A 27,292-nucleotide genomic window follows, 5' to 3' on the forward strand; every position below is an offset into this window, starting at 1 on the left:
TTGCCTGTCACTCCTTCCACACAACAAAAATGTACTTCAAAAACCAAAGAAAGAAAGAAATGGCTCACTTACTGAACCGTATAAGACAATAATACAAATTGCCACCCATTAGTCACACATATATTCCTGACAACAATTTCGCTACTTCCCAGGTCACAGTCTCCCTTTCCAGACTCTAGCGGGGCTAGTAGGGAGCAAGGAAGAAATGTATTGTGTGTCCAGGTGGAGACCCCCCTCTCCCCTAGGAGACAGGCCCAGAGCAATGAATCATACACGTCAACATTTATTATGATTAAAATGGCCACAACCTTATCCACAGTTTCACATGTAGGAAACTTTGGCTTAGGCATTGGCCATGTATCCCTCTCAGCCCCCCAGCCAGGGAACTCAGGCACAGAAGAGTTAATTGGATCAGAGGGGGCATTGTAAAATGCATCTTTACATAGCCAGCCCCCACTTCTCCACACAATTTTGGGAAGTTCAACGACAACCTACCAGTGTATGGCCAGTGATCCCCTTCACACAAGTCCTGAACCCTGAAAATGCCATCGCAAGGAGGGGTGAGTCGCCACTTCAGTCCCCCCACCCCTAGAATGAGGACTAAAGGTTTCTGTCCAAGGCCTAAAACTGCCAATGACACTCTATTCAGAGATAAAGAATTCTGTAAAAAGGCCCAAAAAACACTGAGAGACTACTTTGAGATTAATTTGAGGACCGATGTTGAAAAAAGAGTAATCTGGGATGCAAGTAAAGCCGTAATGAGAGGTTTCTTGATTCAACAAAATGCAATAAAAAAGAGAAGCCAGAATGTGAAAAATGATAAGATCTTGGAAAAGATAAAGGAAGGAGAAAAGAAATTAAGATCAAAACCAAAGTCTCAGGAGATTTTGAGAGAAATTAAATTACATCAGGTTCAATATATGGAATTGATGAACCAAGAAATAGAATGGAAAATTAAACAAATGAGACAGAAGACCTTTGAATCCACTGATAAATGTGGTAAATTCTTGGCTTGGCAATTGAAGAAGAGACAAAAATTAAATACAGTGACAAATTTGGAAGTGGATGGAAAGAACATTTATAACCCAATTGAAATTAGAAGTTGCTTCCAGAGATACTTCAAACAACTGTATGCACAAGGGCCACAAAAAGATTCTGATATAGAACAATTTTTGGAGAAAAATGGACTGAAGGAAATTTCAAGTGAGAATAAAGTACTTTTGAACCAGAAAATAACTGAACAAGAAATAGAGAGTGCCATCCAAAGTATGCAACTGGGCAAATCTCCGGGGCCTGATGGACTGACTTCCAAGTATTACAATGCTTTAAAGATATTACAACCTTTGAAGGAAGTCTGCAACGAAATTCTTGAGGGGGAAAAAGCACATGAAACGTGGAAAGAGGCCTACATCACGCTTATACCGAAGACAGAGACTGAGAAGACCCAACTTAAGAACTACCGCCCAATTTCTTTACTAAATGTGGATTACAAAATCTTTGCTGACATTTTAGCTAAAAGATTGAAAAAAGTATTGATGGGGGAGATTCATAGTGACCAAGCAGGCTTTCTCCCGAGAAGACATTTATCAGATAATGTAAGGAATATAATAGACATTTTGGAAATGTTAGAAGTTAATATAAATACAAAAGCGGTTTTGATATTTGTAGACGCGGAGAAAGCCTTTGACAACATTTCTTGGACTTTTATGAAGAAGAATCTCCAGGGGATGGGGGTAGGTCAAGGGTTTGAAAACGGTATAGGCGCAATATACTCTGAACAAAAGGCTAAACTTATAGTGAATAATGTGATCACGGAAGAACTTAAGATAGAAAAAGGGACACGCCAGGGGTGCCCAATTTCCCCACTACTTTTCATTTCGGTCCTGGAGGTTTTGCTGAACATGATAAGAAAGGACCAGCTGGTTAAAGGGGTTCAGGTCGGAGCGAAACAATATAAATTGAGAGCATTTGCAGATGACTTGGTACTTACGTTACAAGAGCCAGAATCTAGTACCAAAAGGGTTTTGGAATTAATTCAAGAATTTGGTCAAGTGGCAGGATTTAAACTGAATAAGTTAAAAACTAAGCTATTAGAGAAAAATTTAACAGTTATTGAGAAAGAGAGGTTTCAGAATGAGACAGGTTTAACTGTGGTTAAGAGTGTAAAATATTTGGGGATCAATATGATAGCAAAAAATATGAATCTATTTAAAGATAATTATGAGAAATGTTGGAAACAAGTGAAAAAAGATCTAGAAATCTGGTCGAATCTGAAGCTTTCCTTGTCTGGTCGAATAGCAGTTATAAAGATGAATGTATTGCCTAGAATGTTGTTTTTGTTTCAAACATTGCAAATTGTGGACAAGATGGAATGTTTCAAGGGTTGGCAGCAAGATATTTCTAAATTTATCTGGCAGGGCAAAAAACCCAGAATAAAATTTAAGATTTTAACTGATGCAAAGGAAAGGGGGGGATTTGCCCTGCCAGATTTGAAACTTTATTACGAATCAGCAGCTTTCTGCTGGTTAAAAGACTGGCTGCTTCTTGAGAACACAGACATCTTAGATTTGGAAGGTTTTAATAACTTCTTTGGGTGGCATGCATATCTGTGGTACGACAAGGTTAAGGCTCATAAAGGTTTTAAAAACCACATTGTCAGGAAAGCATTGTATAATGTTTGGATTAAATATAAAGATTTGTTGGAAAATAAAACTCCAAGGTGGCTGTCACCAATGGAGGCAAAAGCTTTGAAAAAACTTAATATGGAGTCTAAATGGCCAAAATATTGTGAAATCTTAGAATAGGAGGGTAATAAGTGGAAATTGCAGAGTTTTGAGAATCTAAAAGATAAAGTGCGAGATTCGCTTCATTACTATCAAATAATGGAGGTTTACAAGTTGGACAGGAAAATTGGTTTTCAGGTGGAAAAGTCGAAATTGGAAACAGAGCTGTTAGAATCCAAAACTAAGAACTTGTCAAAAATGTATAACTTGCTGCTGAAATGGAACACACAGGATGAAACGGTTAAATCAGCTATGATTAAGTGGGCACAAGATATTGGTCATAACATTATGTTCGCTGACGGAAAGGTTGTGGACCACCGGTATGAAATTCACGGCATGTAATGCCTTGAGAGAGAATATTATGAAAATGATCTATAGGTGGTACATGACCCCAGTCAAGCTTGCAAAAATCTACCACTTATCAGATAATAAATGTTGGAAATGTAAAGAAAATGAAGGTACATTTTTTCACCTCTGGTGGACATGCCCAAGGATTAAGGCTTTCTGGGAAATGATATATAATGAAATGAAAAAGGTATTTAAATATACCTTCTTGAAGAAACCAGAGGCCTTTCTCCTGGGTATGGTTAGCCATGTGGTGTTAAAGAAAGATAGAACTTTCTTTATGTACGCTACAACGGCAGCAAGGATTCTTATTGCAAAGTATTGGAAGACACCAGATCTACCCACCCTGGAAGAATGGCAGATGAAGATGACAGACTACATGGGACTAGCAGAGATGACCGGCAGAATCCGAGACAGTGGAAGAAGATTGGAAGAAATTTAAAGACTATCTTACTAAATACTATAAAGTTAATGAAGGCTAGAAAGATATGGGTTTAAAAATTAGTGGTTTTCAGGGGCGTTGATTAAGGAAAGAGAACAGAATTATTAAAAACTATGGGAAATAAGGGAATGGATTTGCTTAAAAGATAAATGAAATTAGAATACAGAAGGGGGAGGTATGAGGAGGTCGGGGAAATTAGGTTTAAGAAAATAAGGTTTGAAATTATACTTGTTTTTGGTCCTTTGTTTGTGTATGTCTTTATTGTTGTTTGTGTTTATGTGTTTTAATTGGAAACTTTAATAAATATCATTTTTTAAAAAAAACTAAAACTGCCAATGTTGTGACAATTCCTATGGGGAAGGTGAAACCTGCGGAGCAGGGATAATTCCTTCCTGGCTCTTCAACAGCAACCATCATAAGACGGTAGCAAGACCCACAAACCTGGAAGGAAGATGGTTAAACTGCCACAAAAGGAAGAGATCTAAGAGAGGGTTGGGTGGGTGAAGCTCTGGAACTGACTGTGCATTCCACGCTGGCTCCGCCCCACTTATAAAACCCCAGAGCAGACCGGAATGAAATTTTCTCACTCGCGGTCCACTCACTTGGCCTGGCCCTAAGTGACACCACAGATTGGCTGGTTTAAATAGGGGTTTGGCAGGAACCCCAATGATCTGCGACTCTTGGAAGGCAGGCCAGCTCAGGCCAACTGGCTTGTCTCTAGGGAGATCGGGAGTGCTGCGCGCTGGTCCACAAATGGCACCCAATGTCTGATGTTTTAGTGGTTATTCATCTCTCTATCGCTCCCCAATCCCCCAATAAATGAAGAATCACCCAGGGGTCATTTGAAGCTCTTTGTCAATAAGTGCTTCAGACAGGACACTTGCTTCCCCCTTGAGACACAGATGGTGATGCTGATTCTAATCATCTCCCATGTAAACTAGGAAGATGGCTATTGCACTGGAACAGTATCGTTTCTCTATCAGCAAGCAATGGGGAAATGGGAAACCTCTATGCTATTCATGCTCAGGAATACATAGAGATATATAAATCTAAAAGAATGCAGCTACTTACAGTCAATCTGTATTTCATTGAACAAAAAATTTTGGCAGCAGAGGATGTTACTCTTTAAGTAACCTTCAAATGTAGTGAAGCTGTAATTCGTTGAGGGACAATTTGCAGCACATCCCTTTTTAAAATTGGTTTCTACTGAAGACCCATCTGTGAGCAAGAATTGGAAAGACTAAATCTGCAAAAATTCAAATCACATCTCTCCTTACTGAAATATAGATGATTTTTTAATTATTATTTTTTTTGTCAAGTGGGTGACTGAAGAAAATAAAATATGTCAAGCACTGGATTTGCAAGCTAGTGATTCAAGTCATTTCATTAGTAATCAACCAATGAGTACAACATATTTTCTTCTCCAAAACCATGTAAATATTCTAGGATATTTCCTTAAAAAATTGCACATAATTGGGTCAACAGACTCTACAGGGTCTTCTGGGGAGAAGGTCTGTAGAACTCTGTAATGTTTGAGTCAGGTGGTACAGCAGTGGCCCTTATTAACCATCTTCTGTATGAGAGCAGCAGAAGTGGTGTACTGCTATCAGCCTCAGTTTGTCTCTAACAGTATTTATGTTAGAAACAAATCATCTATATGAGATGTATTAACAACATTTTCCTACATTGTGCATATTAATCTGAATGTGCAAGCACACAAAGTAAAAGTTATTTCTTATTTAAAGTGTCTTGTTCAGCTTTTAGAGGAGGGAAAAGGGAGCTCCTTAAAGGGTCAAATGACCCTTTATCATACAGCAAACTTATTGGTTTTCAGGATCCACAAGCAGTGTTGGGTTGGAAGATGCATGTACACATAAACACACCTTCCCCCCATTTCTCCCACACAAACATACCCACTCACTGTGACAGACAGAGAAATAGCTTTATGGTGATTCATGCCCCCCCATACTAAAGCAATGGCATCTCCTTCCCCCATTACAGCACATTCCACCTTACCTCTCCCTGTTGCCTAGATAATTGACTGTGTGGTTCCCCCTTCTTCCCTGCACCAGTCAGATGGGCATTAAGTTGTACAGTGCAATTTCAGAAGTCCCATCACACACTTCTGCACACAGCCCACATTATTGGTGCTAGGAAGTGTGCTACCACCAGCCCAGAGCATGAGCAGAGCATGAGGGCAATGGGGAGAAGGATGCACCAGGAAAGCCTTCCCCATCCATCTTCATCACAATCGAATGTGTGCTCATCTGCCCTGCCAAACACCTGTTTGCCAACTGAGGGAAGCACAGTTACCGAAACAGGACAAAGGATCGATCCGCAGGTATGTGACATAGACAACCGATTGCAGCTGACATGAGGTCCATAAGCCATGAATTGCTCACTTGTGCTGGAAGTAATGGACAGGTGGCCCAGTCTCATGAGAAGTGTAACAAGCCCAAACCGAGCAACCACATCAGCACAGGAAGCATTATAAAATCAAGCACTAACAGGCAGTGCTGTTGCTGGGAGGGAAGACTAGCCAGGTTTTTTGCCCTTGGTGAAGCCTCCAGAGGCTGCATTGCGGCTCTCAGCCTCTTTGTGTATGTGTGTGGAAATGCATGTGGGGTGTGTGTGCAAAACTGGGTGTTTGACCTGGGTGAAATAAAGCCTAATTTCACCCCTGCTACCAGAGATTCCTTTCTATTTTGATTCCCAAATGCTCTTGGTCTTATCCAATCTTTTCAGCATATTTTTGTTTTCCTTCAATGAACCTATCTCAGTCTCCGTAGCTTAGTCCACTCCACATCCCCTCCCAGGTAGGGAAAAGAAGAATCCAGGATTTCAGCTTCCTACTCACCTGGGAGAAACACGGCCAGGAGAAGGCAGATCCTGAGGAAAGCCTTCATAGCACAGAAGAGATCAAAAGCTTAGGGAGACTCAGAACAAGCCAGCAGGTGACTTGTGGAGGAAGAGGCTGATGTGGGGGAATTTATAGGCCAAAGCGGGGAGGCCTGGGAGTAGTGGTGGGAAGAACTGGTCCAGTGAGGGGCAGGAAATGATGAAATTAGAAATTGCATAGAATGTTTTCTTGGAACACAAATTTCAGTGCTGAAATTAATAAAATGTTTTTTTTTTTTTAGAATGGCATGATCTTCTGCCAACTGCCTTTTCAATTAATTAACAACTCTTCAATTAAGAAACAACGATCGATCTCCTTTGGATGTAATTTCACCAAATGACCTTCCAGTCCTTCTCCACCCCAATTTCCCCACAATGTCTGAGGAAAGTCTCTAGAGCCAGCCAACTTGGCACGTTCAGTTTTGTAATATACAATCCTTTTACAGAATGTATCCTGCAAAAGAAAACAGCTGAATTTTTAAACCCAACAAATTAAAAGCTGCTTGAGAATGTTTTAAACAAATTAGAAACTTGGAGCAGGGAAACAGCAGCAGAACCCCCCCCCCCTGCCGCCGCCGCCACTGCCGCCAAGCCCTGCCCAAAGTGTTCATTCACATGAGTCTGGTTCCACCTCATACGTCAGCTGGTAATGGCCTTACAAACAGACCCCGCAGTCCTCACCACAGTCAAAGGTCCAGTCCTCACTGCAGCAGGAGTTTTTATAGCTGGAGTGCAAGGTAGAGGAGTTGGAACTTATTACCTCTCGGCAGAAAAGTATCCGGGACTGCTGTGTTATGGTCCTTTTAGAGACGTGGCTGGATTCCTCCTTTCCACAGGGACTTTTGCAGCTAGAAGGACGCTCAGTAATTAGAGCGGATAGAACCGCCGAATCCGGGAAGAGCAGAGGAGGAGGAATTTGCGTTTATATAAATAACAACTGGAGCTCGGACATTAAACAAATGGACACGCATTGTTCTCCTGACTTGGAGTACCTAGTGGTGAAGTGCCGCCCTTTTTATTTGCCACATGAGTTTAATGTTGTCATAATAACAGCGGTGTATATACCTCCCGATGCAAATACTACTACAGCTATGGGTCACCTGCTAACTGCTATTAGCAAACAGCAGCGGGCCCACCCGGATGGAGCATTTGTGGTTGCTGGTGATTTCAATCGAGCCGATTTAAGGACTGTGCTTCCTAAGTTCCACCAGTATGTTGATTGTCCCACTAGGGGGGGAAATACCCTAGACCGAGTATATAGTAACATCATGCATGGATACAAGACCAAGCCCTTGCCCAATTTGGGACAGTCAGACCACATATCCTTACTTATGATACCATCATATAGACCTCTCGTACGCAGAATTAGACCATCAACTAGAGAGATATGAGTGTGGCCAGCAGGTGCATCCGAGCAACTTCAAGATTGCTTTCGGAACACTGAATGGTCACTTTTTGTGGAGAATAATGTGGACACATACGCTTCAATAGTACTGTTCTATGTCAAAAGCTGCATTGATGTCGTTACTACCACCAAACAAATACGGGTGTTTCCTAACAACAAGCCCTGGCTAAACAGGGATGTGTATCTTCTGTTAAAGGCAAGAAATGCTGCTTTTCACTCTGGCGATGCGCAACAGTATAGAGAAGCTAGAGCCAAACTGAAAAAGGGCATTAGGGATGCCAAAGCTATGTACTGCCGGAGGATCGAAAAGCATTTTGAGAGCTCCGACCCTCGTCGAGTATGGCAAGGCCTGCGACAAATTACAGGGCAAAATATTAAAAACGAACTGGCTAGCAGCAGTGCGCACCTGGCTGATCAGCTGAATCAATTCTTCAGTCGTTTTGAGGTGGGAACTGGAACCACCGTCACTACAGCATTGGCTACCAGCACATCACCAGAAACTATTACTGATAAACAACCATTTTTATTACAGACCTCCGACGTACAACGTGCTTTTCGGAGCATTAATATTAGGAAGGCAGCTGGACTGGATGGAATTATGGGACGAGTTATTAGGGACTGTGCTGCAGAATTAGCTGGTGTATTTACGGACATTTTTAATCTATCCCTGTTGCAGGGTTCTGTCCCTACCTGCCTGAAGACATCGATTATAGTGCCAGTCCCTAAACAGTCAGTGGTGGTATCTCTCAATGACTACAGACCAATAGCCCTAACATCTGTCGTTATGAAATGCTTTGAGAGATTGGTGCTAGATTATATTAAGGCTGGTCTTCCATCCACTCTAGACCCGTTCCAGTTTGCATACAGAAGAAATAGATCTACTGATGATGCTATTTCCATCGCTGTCCATACTGTACTGAGTCATCTAGAACGACAGGGAACCTACGCAAGGCTGTTGTTTGTGGACTACAGTTCTGCCTTTAATACAATTCTACCAGACAGGTTATTCCTTAAAATGACCAATTTGGGTATACATCAGAAGATCTGTTTGTGGGTAAGGAATTTCCTGACCGATAGGCCACAGACAGTGAGAATGGGACCTTACTATTCTTCTACTCTAGTATTAAGCACAGGAGCCCCTCAGGGGTGTGTGTTAAGCCCCTTTCTCTATTCCCTGTACACATTTGATTGCACCCCACTGCATAAGTCCAACACAATCATCAAATTTGCGGATGATACAACAGTGGTGGGGCTCATTAGTGAGAATGATGAGGCTGCTTATAGGAAAGAAGTACAGGGGTTAATTCAATGGTGTAAAGAAAATAATATTATGCTTAACACCAAAAAAACCAAAGAACTCATAAGTGATTTTAGGAGAAAGAAAAGTGCATTTTTACCATTGCACATAAATGGCGAGGAGGTGGAGAGGGTTGGTAGTTTTAAATACCTGGGCATTTACATCTCTGAGGACCTCTCATGGACTGCAAATATTAATATGGTTGTGAGGAAGGTGCAGGGGAGGTTGTATTTCCTGAGAATGCTCAGGGGATTGAATCTATCTCAGCACCTACTTCTGTCCTATTATCACAGTACCATTGAGAGTGTCTTAACCTATAGTATATTATCATGGTATGGGAGCAGCTCTGAAATGGATAAAAAAGCTTTACAGAGAATAATTAAAATTGCCCAGAATGTTATTGGGCTCCAACTACCAACCCTGGATGAGATCTTCACGTCTCGCAGCTTGAAGAAGTCACACAATATCCTGAGAGATCCCACCCATCCTGCTCACAACCTCTTTGAACTGTTGCCTTCGGGCAGAAGATACAGGACAATGAAAACACGAACCACACGCCTTCTGAATAGTTTCTATCCAAGAGCTCTGATTGCACTAAATAATGATCTCAGGGCCAGTTGTAAGAAATAGCAAGCAGTGAGTAGTAAGGAATGAGATAGGTTTTAGGTTATGCTATGCTTCAAATAGGTTATGTTATATTCTGGATTATGTTATGTTCTAATAGATTATGTCTGAATAGGATGAGAGTGTTGGAGATACGTGCGAATGTGTATGTGAATCGGGTCTCGGGTGTTTGATTTTCGTTGTTGTGTATACTGTGTATATACGGACAATGACAATAAATTTATCTATCTATCTATCTATCTATCTATCTATCTATCTATCTAAAGATAATTACGAGAAATGTTGGTCAGAAATCAAAAGAGATTTGGAAACATGGTCAAGATTGAAATTTTCCTTGTTGGGCCGAATAGCAGCTATAAAGATGAATGTATTGCCGAAAATGTTATTTTTGTTTCAGGCCCTACAGATCGTGGACAAGGTGGAATGTTTTGGAAAGTGGCAGAAGGATATTTCTAAGTTTGTTTGGCAGGGCAAAAAGCCCCGAATAAAGTTTAAAATATTAACTGATGCGAAAGAAAGAGGGGGATTTGCCCTGCCAGACTTGAGGTTATATTATGAATCTGCAGCCTTCTGCTGGATGAAAGATTGGTTTTTGCTGGAGAACACTGATGTCCTAGATCTGGAAGGGTTTGATAACGCGTTTGGGTGGCATGCATATTTGTGGTATGACAAGGTTAAAGTTCACAAACGGTTTAAAAACCATATTGTCAGAAGAGCAATTTTTATGGTCTGGATGAAATACAAAGACTTATTGGAGAGTAAGACCCCGAGGTGGCTTTCACCGGTGGAGGCCAAGGCACGTAAGAGACTTAACATGGAGGCCTACTGGCCAAAATATTGGGAGATAATTGAAAAAATTGGAGACAATTGGAGGTTGCAGAGCTTGGAAAAACTAAAATACAAGGTGCGAGATTGATTGCATTATGCCCAAATTCAGGAAGTTTTTAAAGTGGACAAAAAGGTGGGATTCCAGGTGGAAAAATCGAAATTAGAGATAGAATTGTTAGAACCAAAAAATAAATTGCTTTCGAGAATGTATAACTTGCTGCTTAAATGGAACACACAGGATGAGACAGCCAAATCCGCCATGATAAAGTGGGCACAGGACATTGGGCACAACATTATGTTTGAAGACTGGGAAAAGTTATGGAACACCGGAATGAAATTCACGGCATGTAGTGCCTTGAAGGAAAATATTATGAAAATGATATACCGGTGGTACATGACCCCAGTCAAGCTTGCTAAGATATATCATTTGTCTGATAATAAATGTTGGAAGTGTAAGGCGGCGGAAGAGACATTCTTTCACCTCTGGTGGACATGTCCGAAAGTGAAGGCCTTCTGGGAGTTGATTTATAATGAGCTAAAAAAGGTATTTAGATATACCTTACCAAAGAAACCGGAGGCCTTTCTTCTGGGCATGGTAGACCAGAATGTGTTAAAGAAGGATAGAACCTTTTTTATGTATGCTACTACAGCAGCAAGAATTCTCATCGCAAAGTATTGGAAGACACAAGATTTACCCACTCTGGAGGAATGGCAGACGCAGTTGATGGACTACATGGAACTGGCTGAAATGACTGGCAGAATCCGAGACTTGGGAGAAGAAGCAATGGAAGAGGACTGGAAAAAATTTAAGGACTATCTACAAAAACATTATAAGTTGTATGAATGTTAAGAAAATGCGCTTTATAGGAAATTTTAACCCCAGCAATAGCAATCAGGTGAAATGAAAACCAAGGTATAAGAAGTTTGAGGTGGAATCAGGAAATAATTTTATTGTGGGACTTCCGGTTTGGATCGCGATCGGTGAGGAAGCGCGGAAAGCCCTTGTGAGGACTTTCTGTTCAACACGGAGGCTTGGGGGAGTTGCAAGGGCACTGCACCCTCCAAAAACCCCAGGGGGAAGACCCTGGGGGATAGGGTTCCCGGCGGCGTGGGAGCGGTCCGCAGGTTTTTCGGGCGTATTTCTCCTTTCGGGGGGAAGAAACCCGGGACGCGGCTGCGAGCGCAAGAAAAGGGAAAACACCGACTCCGTGTTGAAATGCCTCTAGCTTCAGCCGAGGTAGTGCGACAAACCTCCACTGGACAAGAACGGATTCTCCTTCGATTTGGGTGTTAAATCACTATAAAAATTGGATTTCAAGCGAAGAGAGCCGTGGATGTTTAAAGATTTTGGAAAGGAATTCAGCCGGTCGAGAGTAGAAAATGGCGCGGGCTGCTGAATCTCAGACGCACAAGGAGGAAGCAGCGGCTTCCGCTCTTTTGGTCAATGCCTGACTGAGTGAGTACAGATTGCTAAGGCTCCTTTTTTTCCCTTTAGCCTGAGCAAATTAACGACTAAACATTAAACACAAAGTAACGATGTAACGAAGTTGTTGCCTGTTCGAATTATTACCTTACTTCCTTGCTGTATACATTGACTCATTGGAGGTGAGATACAGTTGCAAACTTTATTCGGAACGTTGCAACAGGGGAGTGCACTGAACTGCGGCGGCAAACAGAGAAACCTGAGGAAAGCTTGAGAAGAGCGGTGCAGACAGAACTAAAGAGAAGGGGGCAGACGGAGACAGACTTTAAACTATCAGAAAGTGCCGAGGCACTTGCCCCTTGTTGCTTCCTTACTCCCCTTAACCCCCCTCCGCATAAGTTTTTACCTCCTCCTTTCCCTTTCCCTTTATTATCTTAACAGACTATTAGACTTCAGTCCCCTATAATTGCTCTGGCAAATCTGGAAAGTAGTAATTTTCTTGATCTATCTGATGAGGGGAAAAAGTTGGAAGTTAACCTAAACGCCAGAATTTTTTTTTTTTTCCTCTCTCTCTCTCTCTAGGAAATGTGCCTTTAATTAATGACTAAGAACATCTCCTCCTCTCTACCCCCCCCCCCGTTTATCGTCCACCTTTAACAGCTGCTGGCCAACTCAATTTTTTTCCCCTTCTTTTTGAACCCTGAACTTTGAACTGAAACCCTGAAATTTGAACTGAAACTCTGAAATTTGGTCTCTGAGGTTTAAACTTTGAACTTTGAGCTCTGAGCCACGAAAGGATCTTTTCTGCAGACTATAGCGTTTGCCTAAGGAGGCTGGATTAGGCCGACAAGTGGCTGAAGAATCCCAGGGCGAAGCTGAATTGACTGATCTCTTTGCTTACGCTTGCTTCTAAACAATCTACCCACCCCTGGCCTCGGAGGCAGGGCCATCTGCCTCTGGACAACTGGATCTGCAAATCCATGGGGGGTTTGACCCATTTCTAGACCAATTTAATGCATAGGGGCACAGGGGTGAGATCCTTTACAAAACCGAGATACTTTTTGGAGGTGGTGGAGTGTTGAACTTGTTAACTTGCGTATAACTGCGATAGAGGAGGGGAAAGAAGAGAAAGTAGGAAGAAAGACTGTGAGCCCCTTAAGGGAGAGTTTTTGGGTATAAAACATAGAACGCTAAAAATCGGGACATAATGTGGGGGAAAGATGGGAAAAAGGCCGGGGGAACCCCAATTGAAAGGAAGCTATCCCGACAGGAAGAAATTAAAGATTTAGATATCCTTTGGCTAAAAATCAAAGAGGAACTTAAACAAAACGAAACCCACATAGAAAATAAACTAGGAGAAATGCAAGAGCTGATAGATAGAAAGATAGAAGGAGCAGTAGGTGAACTCTCCACCAAAATTCAAGAATTGTCTGCTAAGTCAAAAATATATGAGGAAACCAATAAAAAGATTCAAAAGGAGATGAGAGAGCAGAAAAAGGAGACAGAAAGGATAAAGGAGGAAGTGAAAGAGGTGAGCAGGACACAGGAGCAAATTTGGGACAACTTAGCGATGACAGAAATGCGACAGAAATATCTCCATTTAAAATTTAGAGGAATAGGAGAGGAAAATAAAGGGAACATAAAAGAGAAAATGATTGAGGAGTTGGCCAAGTGGTTGGAATTGAAAAAGGAAGAGGTGGCGTGTTCGGTGGAGAATATCTTTAGAATAAGAATGAGACCTCAACAAAACAGATTAAAGAAACCCCTAGAGGACTGTCAAGTAATTTTAAACTCAATTGAGATGAGAAACCTAATACTAAAAACCAGCTATCACAAAAAACTAATAATTGATGAAAAACCAATTATTATCCTCAAAGTGATCCCAGTTAGGCTGTTGCGTAAGAGGGAAAGATATGGTCAGATAGCAGGGGTTTTGAGGAGAAACGGTATAAAATATAGATGGGAGTTCCCTGAGGGGATTGCCTTCTTTTTCAAAGACAAAAGATTTAAACTAACAGATATTCAAGAGGTGGAAAAATTCCTGAGAAGGTACGAGAAAGAGCTTGGTAAGGGGGAAGAGAGGATAAGAGACAGAGAGGGATCTAGAAACGAGAGAAAAAGAAAGAAAGACAAGAAAGGGAGACAGGAGGAAGGAGAAATTGGAGAAGAAGAAACTGAGGAGGAAGAGGGTGCGGTTGGTGGGGAGGAAGCAGAAGAGGAGGATTACACTGGGAACGGAAGCCCCAAAACATAAACTTGAAAAGTTTGACAGAACAAAGAGAATAAATCGTAAGGAATGTCTTTGAACTTTTTGTCCTGGAATGTAAACGGTCTGAATGAAAAATCAAAAAGGAACAAATTAGAAAAAATTGTGAGGAATAAAAATTATGATGTGATCTGTTGGCAGGAAACACGTAGCAAAAAAACACAAACATATATTGATGAATAGAAGGCTGGGAGCAGAGTTTATTAACTCGGATGTGGGGAAAAAAAGAGGACTAGTAATTTACGTTAAAGAGAAATGGGAACCAGTATTGATCTGTAAGGACGCTGAAGGTAGAATTTTGGGAGTACAAATTAATCACCATGGAGAAAAATTTAATGTGGTAACTGTTTATGCGCCCAACACTAAGAAAGCAGAATTTTTTAAAAAATTGGAACAAATGTTATTAGAATTAGAAAAACATAAATTAATTCTGCTTGGAGATCTGAATGGAGTACCGTGTCCAGAACTAGACAGAAATGGGAAAAAGAGGAAACCGAACCAAGGGAAACTCCCTAAATCATTCAGTAATCTCCAAGAAAATCTGGATTTAATTGACATTTGGAGGCACAAAAACCCAGTAATGAAACAATTCACGTATTTCTCAGAACCACATCAGAGTTGGGGCAGGATTGATCAGATATGGGTCTCAAGAGAGTTATCAACAAGATCATTAAAGTGTGAAATACAACCCAGAACCCTCTCCGACCACAACCCAATAGTTTTGGAAATAAAATGTAAGTCAGCAGGCCCGTATAGATGGAGACTGAACGAATATTTACTCGAAAATGAGGAGATAATTGAAAAGGCTAAGACTACCCTTAAAGAATATTTCGATATGAATCTGAATAAAGAAACAAAAATTGATGTTGTATGGGACGCCAGTAAGGCGGTCCTAAGAGGATTTTTTATTCAACAAAATACATATAGAAAGTAATTAAGAGATTTAAAGAAGGAAGAAATAGTTAAACAACTGAGGGAATGTGAGAAAAAGCTAATAGTGAACCCTAGAGAGGAAAGGACCAAACAAATTTCCAAAACGCTGCAGACGCAATATTCGATATTAATAAACCAAGAGGTAGAATGGAGAATTAGATCAATGAAGCAAAAGTATTTTGAATCGGCGAACAAGACAGGACGGTTACTGGCGTGGCAACTTAGAAAAAGGAAAAAACAGAGTGTGATCAATAAAATTAAATTAGAAGAACAAATACTTGAGGACCCTGATGAAATAGAGGAGAGGTTCCTTCAATTTTATGAAAATTTGTATAAAAAAGAAAAGGAAGATATGGAAGAAATAGATAAGTACTTGGAAAGGAACAGAAGAGAACAGCTGATGGATGAGGAGAAAATTTATTTAAACAAACCCATAACGGTTGATGAAATTAAGGAGACAATTAAGAGGATGAAACCAGGGAAAGCACCAGGCCCTGATGGATTATCCCAAAAGTACTACAAGGTGTTAGAAGAACTTCTGACACCGATCCTTTGTAAAGTAATGAATAATATTTTGCAAGGAGGTCCGGTGCCGGACTCTTGGAGGGAGGCGCACATCACCTTAATCCCCAAATCAGAACTTGACAAGCTGGACATAAGCAATTATAGGCCGATATCACTACTCAATAATGACTATAAAGTATTTGCAGGAATAATGGCAAATAGGCTTAAGAATTATCTATCGAAATCTATTCACAAAGACCAAGCTGGATTTCTTCCTAATAGGTATTTAAAGGACAACATAAGACATATAATAAATATTATCGAATACCTAGAACTTAAGATCGATATCCCAGCAGCTCTAATTTTTCTTGATGCCGAAAAAGCATTTGATAATGTGTCATGGAGGTTTCTACTAAAAGGTTTGGAGAGAGTTGGTATAGAGGGCCCCTTCTTGGAAGGTATAAAAGCGATATACGCAGAACAAAAGGCCAAACTGATCATCAATAATAATTTAACTAGGTCATTTGAGATAGCGAAAGGCACAAGACAGGGGTGCCCTCTATCCCCCCTCCTATTTATTATGGTATTGGAAGTGATTACAAACAAGATCAGAGAAACCTCCGAAATAAAGGGAATTAGATTAGGGGATAAAGAATACAAACTAAAAGCCTACGCCGATGATTTGATGATATCGCTAGGTGACCCAGTAGTTAGCATCGGTAAAGTTATGGAGGTGCTGGAGGAGTTTGGAAGTCTGTCTGGCTTCAGAATAAACAAAGTTAAAACCAAAATGTTGACAAAGAACTTAACTGAAGAGCAAAGAAATCTATTAGAGTCGAAAACGGGAATTAAGGTGGTGAAAAAGGCGAAATATTTGGGTATTTGGATCTCCACAAAAAATATAAACTTAGTAGAGGACAATTATACAAGGATTTGGAAAGAGATCAAAAAAGATATGGACACCTGGGGGAGGCTTAGATTGTCCTGGTCGGGCAGAATGGCAGCAGTCAAAATGAGTATTCTCCCAAGACTGCTGTTCCTATTTCAGAACATTCCCGTGATAAGGGGCATGACATCGTTCAAAGACTGGCAGAGAACCCTGTCCAGATTCATTTGGCAGGGTAAGAGAGCAAGGATTAAGTTTAGATTACTTACGGATCGCTGTGATAGGGGAGGGTTTGCTGTTCCCAATCTGAAATTATATTATGAAGCCGCGTCTTTGTGTTGGATCAAGGACTGGATTGCTTTGAAGAATGTAGATTTATTGGACCTGGAGGGGTTCAATGCTAGATTCGGCTGGCACGCGTACCTATGGCAAGATAAGGAGAGGACCCATAAAGGTTTCTCCAATCACATAATTAGAGGTGCGCTACTTGAGGTATGGAACAGAAATAAGAAACTCCTAGAGAAAGGCACCCCATGGTGGTTATCCCCAGTTGACATTTTAGCAACTAAAAAGCCTAATATGGAAGGACAAAGATGGACCTATGAGGACCTATTAGTAAAATCAGAAAAAGGGTGGAAGCTTAAACCCTATGAAGAACTGAAGGATAAATTAACAACTTGGTTGCAATTCTACCAAATAAACTCCCTATGGAACGAGCATAAAAAAACAGGGATGAGCGAGAAAAAATCCAGATTTCAGGTGGAAATAATAGAAGGAAACTCCAAACTCCTATCTAGAATGTATAGTCAATTACTGGATTGGGACATGAAAGATGAGGAGGTTAAGGAGGTTATGACCAAATGGGCTATAGATCTTGGATATAATCTGGATTTTGATAGGTGGGAGAAACTCTGGAATAAGGACATAAAATTCACAGCATGTGTTGACCTCCGAGAGAACTTACAAAAAATGATGTACAGGTGGTAGCTTACCCCTGTGAAACTAGGAAAGATGTACAGGACGGGGGATAAAACCTGCTGGAAGTGTAAGGTAAAAGAAGGAGACTTCCATCACATGTGGTGGACCTGTGAAAAAGTAAAAGGGTTCTGGGGACTTATTTATGACGAACTAAAAAAAATTATGAGATACACCTTCCCCAAAAAACCTGAAGCCTTTCTATTAGGGATGATCGGGAAGGAGATTAGGCAGGAGGATCATACTATGTTCCAATATGCAACGGTAGCGGCCAGGATACTGCTGGCACAGAACTGGAAAACTCCTAATATTCCATCTATTAGAGACTGGCAATCCAAGTTATTTGATTATATAGAGTTAGCAAGGATGACACAGAGGATCAGGCAGCAGAAAAATGCAAAATTTATTAATGACTGGAGTAAATTTCTCACATATATGGAATCAAACTTAGGAAATATCAAAATTACAGTAGGTGATGTATAATGTTTGAGAGGTGTAAACAAAGGAGATAAGAACCACCCCGCAGGAAGATGACGTGGGACCACAACTCAGACCGTTCTGAAGGGAAGTCAATCACTGTGGGTGATGGGTGGGTGTGTTGTTTTTTGTTGCTTTTTGTATGTTTCTTTTTTTTGTGTTTGGTTTTTTTTTTCTGTATGAGAAATAATTTAATAAAAAGATTTTTAAAAAAAGGAAATAATTTTATTGTGTTTTGACTAAAATATATAAGAATTGGAGTACAACATTTTGAATTTGATAACATGATAAACTGAAAGATACAATAAGTTATGAAACAAGATGACAAATTGCTGAAGTTTGTATTTTAAATAATGCAGGGTCTGGAGGATGTGGGGAAGTCCAGTAGTTTTGACAAAAGGTCTATGGAAATTTGAAACCTTTATATTCTTTTTTCTTCTATCTGTTTTTCTTCTATAATTCTGTATTCTGTAAAATCAATAAAAATATTAAAAAAAACACAAATATATAAAAGGATGTCTCATAGAGGAGGGAGAAAGGTTGTTTTCTGCTGCTCCAGAGAAGCGGACACGGAGCAATGATTCCAAACTACAAGAAAGAAGATTCCACCTAAACATTAGGAAGAACTTCCTGACAGTAAGAGCTGTTCAACAGTGGAATTTGCTGCCAAGGAGTGTGGTGGAGTCTCCTTCTTTGGAGGTCTTTAAGCAGACGCTTGACAACCATATGTCAGGAGTGCTCTGATTGTGTTTCCTGCTTGGCAGGGGGTTGGACTCGATGGCCCTTGTGGTCTCTTCCAAATCTATGATTCTATGATTCTAAAAGTCTTACGATGGAAATTGGCTCTTCTTTTGTGCACCTATAAAGGAAGCCCTGAACTATCCTCGCCAAAACCCCAACATCCTTCCACGGGAGCATCGCTATCAGAATCAGAAGAGGACGTACCTGAGTCATCCTCTGTATCCGACTGCTTACTTCTCTTGCTCTTCACAGATGTGTGTTTTTTTCTTCGCCTTCCTTTTACCCACTGCTAGCAGGGGTTGGGTTGGCACCTGGGGGAGGACTCTGAGGCCCTTGCTGATCTTCCTCTGAAGAGGAGCCAGATCCACCCTCATTTGGCCCAGGTTGGGGCGGCAGCTCCTGAAAAATCCTAGGAATATCTACAACCTGTTGAGCATTGGATTTGTTATTAGCAGTTTTAGCGGCCGCCTTCCCACTCTTGGCGCCCGCGTTGGGCTTATTTTTATGGGAGGACCAAGAGCAGGTTTGGGGGTGACCAGCTGCGGTGTTTCTTGGCTGCGCCCTGCCTGATGTAGAGGCTGCAGTGCCCGGTTGTTCCTGGCTGCAAGGAAGAGTATCTGGGATAACGCCCTGTGTTGGTTCCGCCACTGGAAGTTCTGGAAGCCTTGGCCTACATTGCCTGTAAAAGGTTTCAAACACAGTGAAAAATTGAGCAAATGCCTGAGGACCACATGGCATCACAGGCATTAGCGAACCGGAATTGTTAAGGGAAGAAGACTGCTGATTTCCACTAGAAGCCATCCTGATATTATGAGAACAAAGATAATATTCCTTAAAGTTCAGCAAAACCTACCGCTAGTTCAGTATTGCCTACACTAACTGTGCCAGAGAATAAACCCCACCAGCTAGCTCAGAACTGACCACACTGGCCACCACGGAAAAGCAACGCACTAGTTCAGTACTAATCACACTGGCTGCTAGATGCTAGTAAACCCATAACTGTTAGGTAGTCAAATATTGCCGCTAGTTCAGCATTGTCTATATGTCTCTCGCAGTATCGTTTTGAAACAATGAAACACTTACCTTGCAAATAGCAAAGAGAATCTGCACAAGTGACGTTGACACAAAACCCCACACATACATTAAGTAAAATAGAAACATTGCCACCTGCCCCCCCCCCACATGGCCCCCTCCACCTCTGTTGGAAAAATGCCCCCGCAAAGGGTGCCAACTTCCCAAGACACTGGGGCTTCTCTCTGGTGGTCTCTGTCTGGCTGGAATCCGTCTTCAGTCCAGAGAGACCAGTAATAACCGACCCCTCCATCCTGAGAGGAGCACACTAATCTTCTGGCATCCCATCACAGAAGAAAGAGACAGTCCGTAGTCTACCCACTACTTTATTAAGACTGTACACGCAGCTCTTACAAGCATGACTGCTCTCCTGAGCAGCAAACACAAGAGTCTACGACTTGACTCACACTTTGACTCAGAAGCAAAAGTAACTCTCCGGTTACATGAGAACTAGCAGAGACTTCCTGTCTCACCCTCAGATACATCACATGATATCAACAATGTAGCTGCTCTTCGCAGCTGGTGAGATATAAAACTCCCAACACACTCCCCCATTTTTAGGTAACACTAGATGCGAAAACAAATGCAGCATCAAGAGAGAAAAACAAACAGTTGTTATACACATAACAAACCCCTGTTGTCCCAGTTCCATTTTAGGAACTACCTGCAACTGGTTCCACCAGTTCATACTTCTGGTTGCCTGTTTTCCAAGGAGCTAGAGCTTCTGCTCTACCTTGGCTAGGGAGACTTGTGTTGCACCTTGCAACCTCCAGGAGTGGCTTTGCCTCTCTCTTGGACAAATCTTGAACCTGGCTTCAGTTGTTAACTACAGCTATACATGCAACAGCTGAGTTAGCAAACTCCTGAGAGTACCTTTTGGGTGGTATGCCCTTTGTGACTCTCAGATCTGCGAATGAGATGCAGATTCTCCTTGCTGGCTAATTCTTCCTTGAGACTTTTAGGAGAACCACATCCAACAGTAAATAGTGGCTCTGACAATTCCAGTTCAGCCTTTACTTGTGTAGGCCAGGACTTTGTTTGTGGACCTTGCTCAATGACTGTGTCAACAGAACTCTCAGTGATGCTTTCACTGTCACTCTCACTATCAGAATACACATCTGTATTAATTTCAGTGGGAAAACTGTGGAGAACCTCTCTCTCCTGTCTACCAGTGCATTCTACAAACTTTGTTAGACTCACTGAGACTCAGGCAGTACTACTCTGTAGTAACCCTTTTCATAACCCACGAAAATGCCCTTAGCACCTTTGACTCCTTGTGATATTTCTACATGCACATGAGATCCAAAAACCTTTAGGTGTTTAACAGAAGGTTTTCTCTGCAACAGTTTCTCAAATGGAGAACTTTCCTTACCTGCTGAAACCTTTCTCACCCATGTGTAAGAAAACGCGTTCAGCGACTCAGCCCAGAACTTTTGGGGCAAATGTGCACTTAGCTGTTGTGCTCTCATGCCTTTTTGCAACTCTGTGTTCACCCTGACACATACACTCTTGTTCCAAGAAGCCTCAGAGAGAGCAATCTTGTGCTCTATCTCGCGTTTCTCTAGGAAATCTTTCAAATCCTTTGAAACAAAACCCGGCTTTTCATCTGTGAAAAGACGTTCAATATTAGCATCATGAACAAATTTCACCTTTTCACAAAATTCATTGAACTTTGCTAAGGTTTGTTGTGGCTTCTGCAATACGTAAATCCAGACATATTGAGAAAAGCAATCAACCATTATTAGATAGTACTTTGCATTGCCTCTAGAGAGCGGTAGAGGACCAATTACATCAGCATACACTCGCTGAAACACTCTGGTAACTTTTTCAGGCTTCTTGTCTGTGGAACCTGTAGAACAAGACACATAAGTTTTACAACCTTTACAATCAGTACTATCAAATGGCAACAAATACAGTCCATCTTCTTTTGTAGCAGAAAGAAATGGCTTTCTATTTTTGAAGAATTTACATCTCTTCTTGTCGAAGGATATCACCAATCCTTGCTTAGTCAATTGTGACACACTCAGCAGGTTGAACTCCAAACCTGGAACATAGTAAACATTGTTAATGGTAAGGTTGAGACTTTTGAAGAAACACTGTTCCAAATCCAGTGGCTTCTAACTCTTGACCATTTGCTTGCTTCACGGTGAAACGTCGATTCTCAAATGTGGAAAATAACACTTTCCATCTCGATAAAAGCTCCGTAGCTCCCGTGTCTACCCCAAACGCATTCCAGGTCGACTTCTGCGAAAACAAAGCTTTAGCAGGCTTTGCTGGAAGCTTAGCACAACTTCCGCTACCGGCCTCTGCTTTCCTTGAGCTTCCCTTAGCTCCTTTGGAAAGACGGCACTTTTTACAGTTCTTCTGTACATGGCCGACAAGTCCACAATTGTGACAATGAATGACGTTTAAAGCAACTGCCTGCTCTTCCAGAACAACTGTGGGGGTAGCTATCGAAGCTCCACTCTCCCCCTGAGAGGTGGCAACTGCAGCCAATCAATCGTTCTCGTTCATGAGAGCGGCACAAATACGTGGCACATTTAGATCTGCTGCTGGCAACGTGCTCAGCTGAGAAGCAACAGTGCTAAATCTCTGATCTAGACTGTTTATCAGCATTAAGCAAAACAAAGCTTCATCCAGTGGAAAATTCCGCTGTGCCAACTGACTACGCATAAATTGCATCTTTGTGAGGTGTGACTGGAGATCCGCTTCTTCCTTCAACCTCATGTTGGTGAGCTACTGAAAGTGCAGCAAAGCCGTCCCGGCTGCTTCACGCATATGTATGCGACGTAACGCCTCCCACATACTTCGTGCATGAGGAAAATCCTGAATATGGATTAATTCCTTAAATATAGATGTTGGACTTGAAAATTGTTTCCTTGGTTCTGTGGTCTATTCAAAAGTTGGTTGTTCCTCACCTGGGTAATGAACAAGGTGGTGTAGAGGTGAATTCTTACCACAGCACCAATCCTAGTCTGAGTGCAATGGCTACCAATTAGTTTCCAGGCCCAATTCAAAGTGGTGGTTTTGACCTATAGAGCCTTAAACAGCTCAGAACTGCAATATCTGCAATATCTCAAGGACCGCCTCTTTCCATATGAACTCACCCAGATCCTGAGTTCATCTTCTGAGGCCCGTCTTCGTGTGTCTCATCCTCAAGAGGTCCAGAGGCTGGAAACACAAAAATGGGCCTTTTCTGTAATACTTCTCCATTTGTAGAATGCTTGCCTGCGGTCTTCATTATACACCTTTAGGTGCCAGGCAAAAATGTTCCTCTTTAACCAAGCCTTTGTTTGATTGGCATCCTATGCCCTTTTAAAATGTTTTGGGGGAGTTATTGGGTTGTTTTTGTTTTGTTTGTATATTTTGTGGTTTTATATTCTGTGAACCGCCCTGAGACACCGCCTCTGGATATAAGGTGGTATATAAATTTTAACAGCAACAATTACTTAGAGACATTCAGGTACCAAGCAACTAACATGTCTAAATAAGAAGATGATGGTGATGAAGAAGAAGATGATGGTGATGGAGGAGGGACACTATCACAATCACTATTGCATGAAATCTTGTGGTGCAGTGAAACTGTAATTCGTTGCGGGACAATTTGTGGCACATCGCATGTCATACTTGCCATGTATTTTAGTTGTTGTTTTTTTAATGATATTTTATTAGATTTTACAAAAGTTAACAACAATAAAATTAACTAAAATCACAAAACCAACAAACACACACATCAAAAATACAAACAAAAAGACAGAAAAAAATAAAAAACATGAAAAAGAAAGTTCAGCATTAAAAAAACTCTGTTTCAAGTTAATACCCTTCCAGATCTTATTTTCCTTACTTCCACCCGCCTTCCTTTCATGTATTCCATTTTAAAAATTAATTCAGCAATTATCATATTATACGAATTCATCCTTTATCCTTCCCTTTATACTCTTATTTATCTTAATCACTAGAACCCCTTCATTTCATTTACAATGCCCTTAGCATTCATAAATTTTACAATGTTTTTGTAGATAAACTTTAAACTTCTTCCAATCCTCTTCCACCTGCTCTTCTCCTTGATCTCAGATTCTGCCGGTCATTTCTGCCAGTTCCATATAGTCTATTACTTGCATCTGCCATTCTTCCAAGGTGGGTAGATCTTGTGTCTTCCAGTCCTTTGCGATGAGTATTCTTGCTGCTGCTGTGGCATACATAAAAAAGGTTCTATCCTTCTTTGGCACCAATTGGCTGACCATGCCCAGGAGAAAGGCCTCTGGTTTCTTTAGGAAAGTATACTTAAATACTTTTTTCAGTTCATTGTAGATCATTTCCCAGAAAGCCTTAATCCTTGGGCAGGCCCACCAAAGGTGAAAGAATGTTCCTTTCATTTCTTTACATTTCCAACATTTATTATCGGGCAAATGGTAAATTTTTGCTAGCTTGACTGGGGTCATGTACCACCTGTAAATCATTTTCATAATATTTTCTCTTAAGGCATTACATGCCGTAAATTTCATACCGGTGGTCCACAACCGTTCCCAGTCAGCAAACATAATATTATGACCAATATCTTGTGCCTATTTTATCATAGCAGATTTAACCGTTTCATCCTCAGTATTCCATTTCAACAGCAGATTATACATTCTTGACAATACCTTAGCACTGAGTTCTAACAATTCTGTTTCCAACTTCGATTTTTCCACCTGGAAGCCATTTTTTCCTGTCCGAATTATAGGCCTCTCTTACTTGGAAATAATGTAACCAATCCTGCACCTTATCTTTAATTTTCTCATAACTCTGCAATTTCAGTTTGTCCCCATCCTGTTCCAAAATTTCCCAATATTTTGGCCAGTTCGATCCCATATTAAGTTTTTTCAAGGACAATATGGTTTTTAAACGCCTTATGTGCTTTGTCCTTACCGTACCACAAGTATGCATGCCATCCAAAAACATTATCATGTCCTTCCAAATCAAGAATGTCTGTATTTTCAAGAAGTAGCCATTCCTTCAGCCAGCAAAAGGCTGCTGCCTCATAATATAGTTTAAAGTCCGGCAGGGCAAACCCCCCTCTATCCTTTGCATCAGTAAGAATTTTGTATTTAATTCTGGGCTTTTTGCCCTGCCAGACAAATCTAGAAATTTCTTTTTGCCACTTCTTGAAACAGTCCATCTTGTCAATTATTTGTAACGTTTGAAACAAAAACAACAATCTTGGCAATACATTCATTTTAATAACTGCTATTCTACCCAGTAAGGAGAGCTTTAAGTTTGTCCACGTTTCAAGATCTTTTTTCGCTTCAGACCAGCACTTTTCATAGTTATCTTTAAATAAATTGACATTCTTCAAAGTCATATTCACCCCTAGGTATTTTACTTTTTTCACCACTGTTAAACCTGTTTCTCCCTGAAACCTTTCCTTCTCCATTGGTGTTAGATTCTTCTCTAAAACCATAGTTTTTGATTTATTAAGTTTAAACCCTGCCACCTGACCAAATTCTTGTATTATTTCCAAAGCTCTTCTAGTACTAGGGATTGGCTCCTGTAATGTCAAGTCTAGGTCATCTGTGTAAGCTTTCAATTTGTAATGTTTAGCTCCGACCTGTATACCCTGAATCTGTTGGTCCCTTCTAATCATGTTCAGCAAGACCTCCAGGACTGAAATAAAGAGCAAAGGGGAAATTGGGCAGCCTTGTCATGTCCCTTTCTCTATCTTAACTTCTTCTGTAACTGCATTGTTCACTATTAATTTTGCCTTTTGTTCCGAGTAAATCGCCCCTATACCGTTTCCAAACCTTTCTCCCACCCCCATCCCTTGCAGGTTTTTCTTCATAAAACTCCAAGAAATATTATCAAAGGCTTTCTCTGCATCAATGAATATCAGTACTGCTTTTGTATTAATATTAACTTGTAGTTTTTCCAAAATGTCAATTAGGTTCCTTGTGTTATTTGACATATGTCTGCCTGGGAGAAAGCCTGCTTGGTCTTTATGTATAATTCCTGCTAAAACTTTTTTTAATCTTTTAGCTAAAATATCTGCAAAAATTTTGTAATCCACGTTAAGTAGGGATTTGGGGCGGTAGTTCTTGAGTTGTGTCTTTTCTGATTCATTTTTCAGTATAAGCGTGATGTAAGCGTCTTTCCATGACTCCGGCGCTCTTTTCCCCTCCATGATTTCATTGCAAACCTCCATTAATGGTTGGATTAAATAATCTTTCATTACTTTGTAATATTTGGAGGAAAGCCCATTACTTGCCATGTATTTTAGACCCATCTGTGATAGAGAAGAAATAAATAACTACATCTGCAAAAATGCTAATCAGTTCTCTTCTTTCTGAAATCTAGATGATGTTTACTATAACAACAACAACAACAATAATAATAATAATTTATTATTTGTACCCCGCCCATCTGGCTGTGTTTCCCCAGCCACTCTGGGCGGCTTCCATAGAAACCAAAAATACACTAAAATATCATACATTGAAAACTTCCCTTAAGATGTCTTCTGATTGTCAGGTAGTTATTTATCGCTTTGACATGTGATGGGAGGGCGTTCTACAGGGCAGGTGCCACTACCGAGAAGGCCCTCTGCCTGGTTCCCTGTAGCTTTGCTTCTCAGCGCTGGACCGAGTCACTTTCAAAGGTAGCCCCACATAGAGCACTTTGCAGTGTTACGAAAAAGGAGCAATGCAGCAGCGAGCTGCAGTTGGCTGGAAAGCCAAACAGGATGTTGATGTTTGGGACTGTACCGTGGGAACAAAGGGACAGTCTATTCACTGTACTGAGCACCGGATGTTAGCTCAGAGTGTCATCTGACCTGTACTGGAAGTACAGGGGTGGAGTCTCTCTCTCTGCTGTTGGTGTTTAGAGAGTGCAGACGTGTTTCTCTGTACTGCTGCAAAGACAGAAATAAAGGCACGTTAATACATTTCTGTCTGTCTCTTTCCCCTCCCTGGGAAAGGCAGGGAGGAGGGAAGAGTGGTGTGTTCTTCTCACGTTGAGGAGGATCGCGGATAGAGACCTCGCCTGTATCCTGCCGGGAGTCGCAGACGGGGAGGTCAACAAGGAAATCAAGCCGGGTGCCTGGAGAGTGGCAAATTCCTCTGACAAGGCTCGAGATTTCCGACATCTGGTAGCATCGCCGATGGTTTTGATCCATGGGATTCTGCATGAGAGGTTGATGGATCGTTCTTCATCCTCTAGCACGATCTAGAGGCAATGCTAGATTTTACCTTGTGTGTGTGGATTGTTTCTCTCATTATGTCTGGGTTTTTATGTTAGAGAAACCACAAGAAGCCTTAGATAGGTTTAAAGAGTTTTGTGATAAGGTTAAAAATGTGCATGATGCTAATATTGATTGTCTTTTCACAGATGAGAAGCCAATTTTTCTTTTACAGGATTTTCAGGAG

At 41.0% G+C, this 27,292-nt stretch overlaps 1 protein-coding gene across 5 annotated transcripts in view; it reads right to left on the bottom strand.

Moving 5' to 3' along the window:
• The window catches only part of LOC310851733 (uncharacterized protein), a 112,063-nt gene that overhangs the window by 45,234 nt on the left and 39,537 nt on the right, over positions 1-27,292 (bottom strand). For 2 of the 5 annotated variants that reach the window (XR_014567796.1, XM_083754398.1), the window contains one exon: positions 4,642-4,788. The exons of 2 other annotated variants lie outside the window; for them this stretch is intronic. Coding sequence is in view for 1 of the 3 variants with exons in the window: in XM_083754398.1 (XP_083610524.1) it covers positions 4,642-4,788 (147 nt within the window). In the remaining 2 variants the exon portion in view is untranslated. Of the gene's footprint in view, positions 1-495; positions 620-4,641; positions 4,789-27,292 lie in introns of those variants that run through there. One more of the 5 variants, XR_014567798.1, reaches the window with a different exon arrangement.

Source organism: Podarcis gaigeae (genome assembly GCF_964106915.1).
Source record: "Podarcis gaigeae genome assembly, chromosome: 8".
Taxonomy (NCBI): Eukaryota; Metazoa; Chordata; class Lepidosauria; order Squamata; family Lacertidae; genus Podarcis; species Podarcis gaigeae.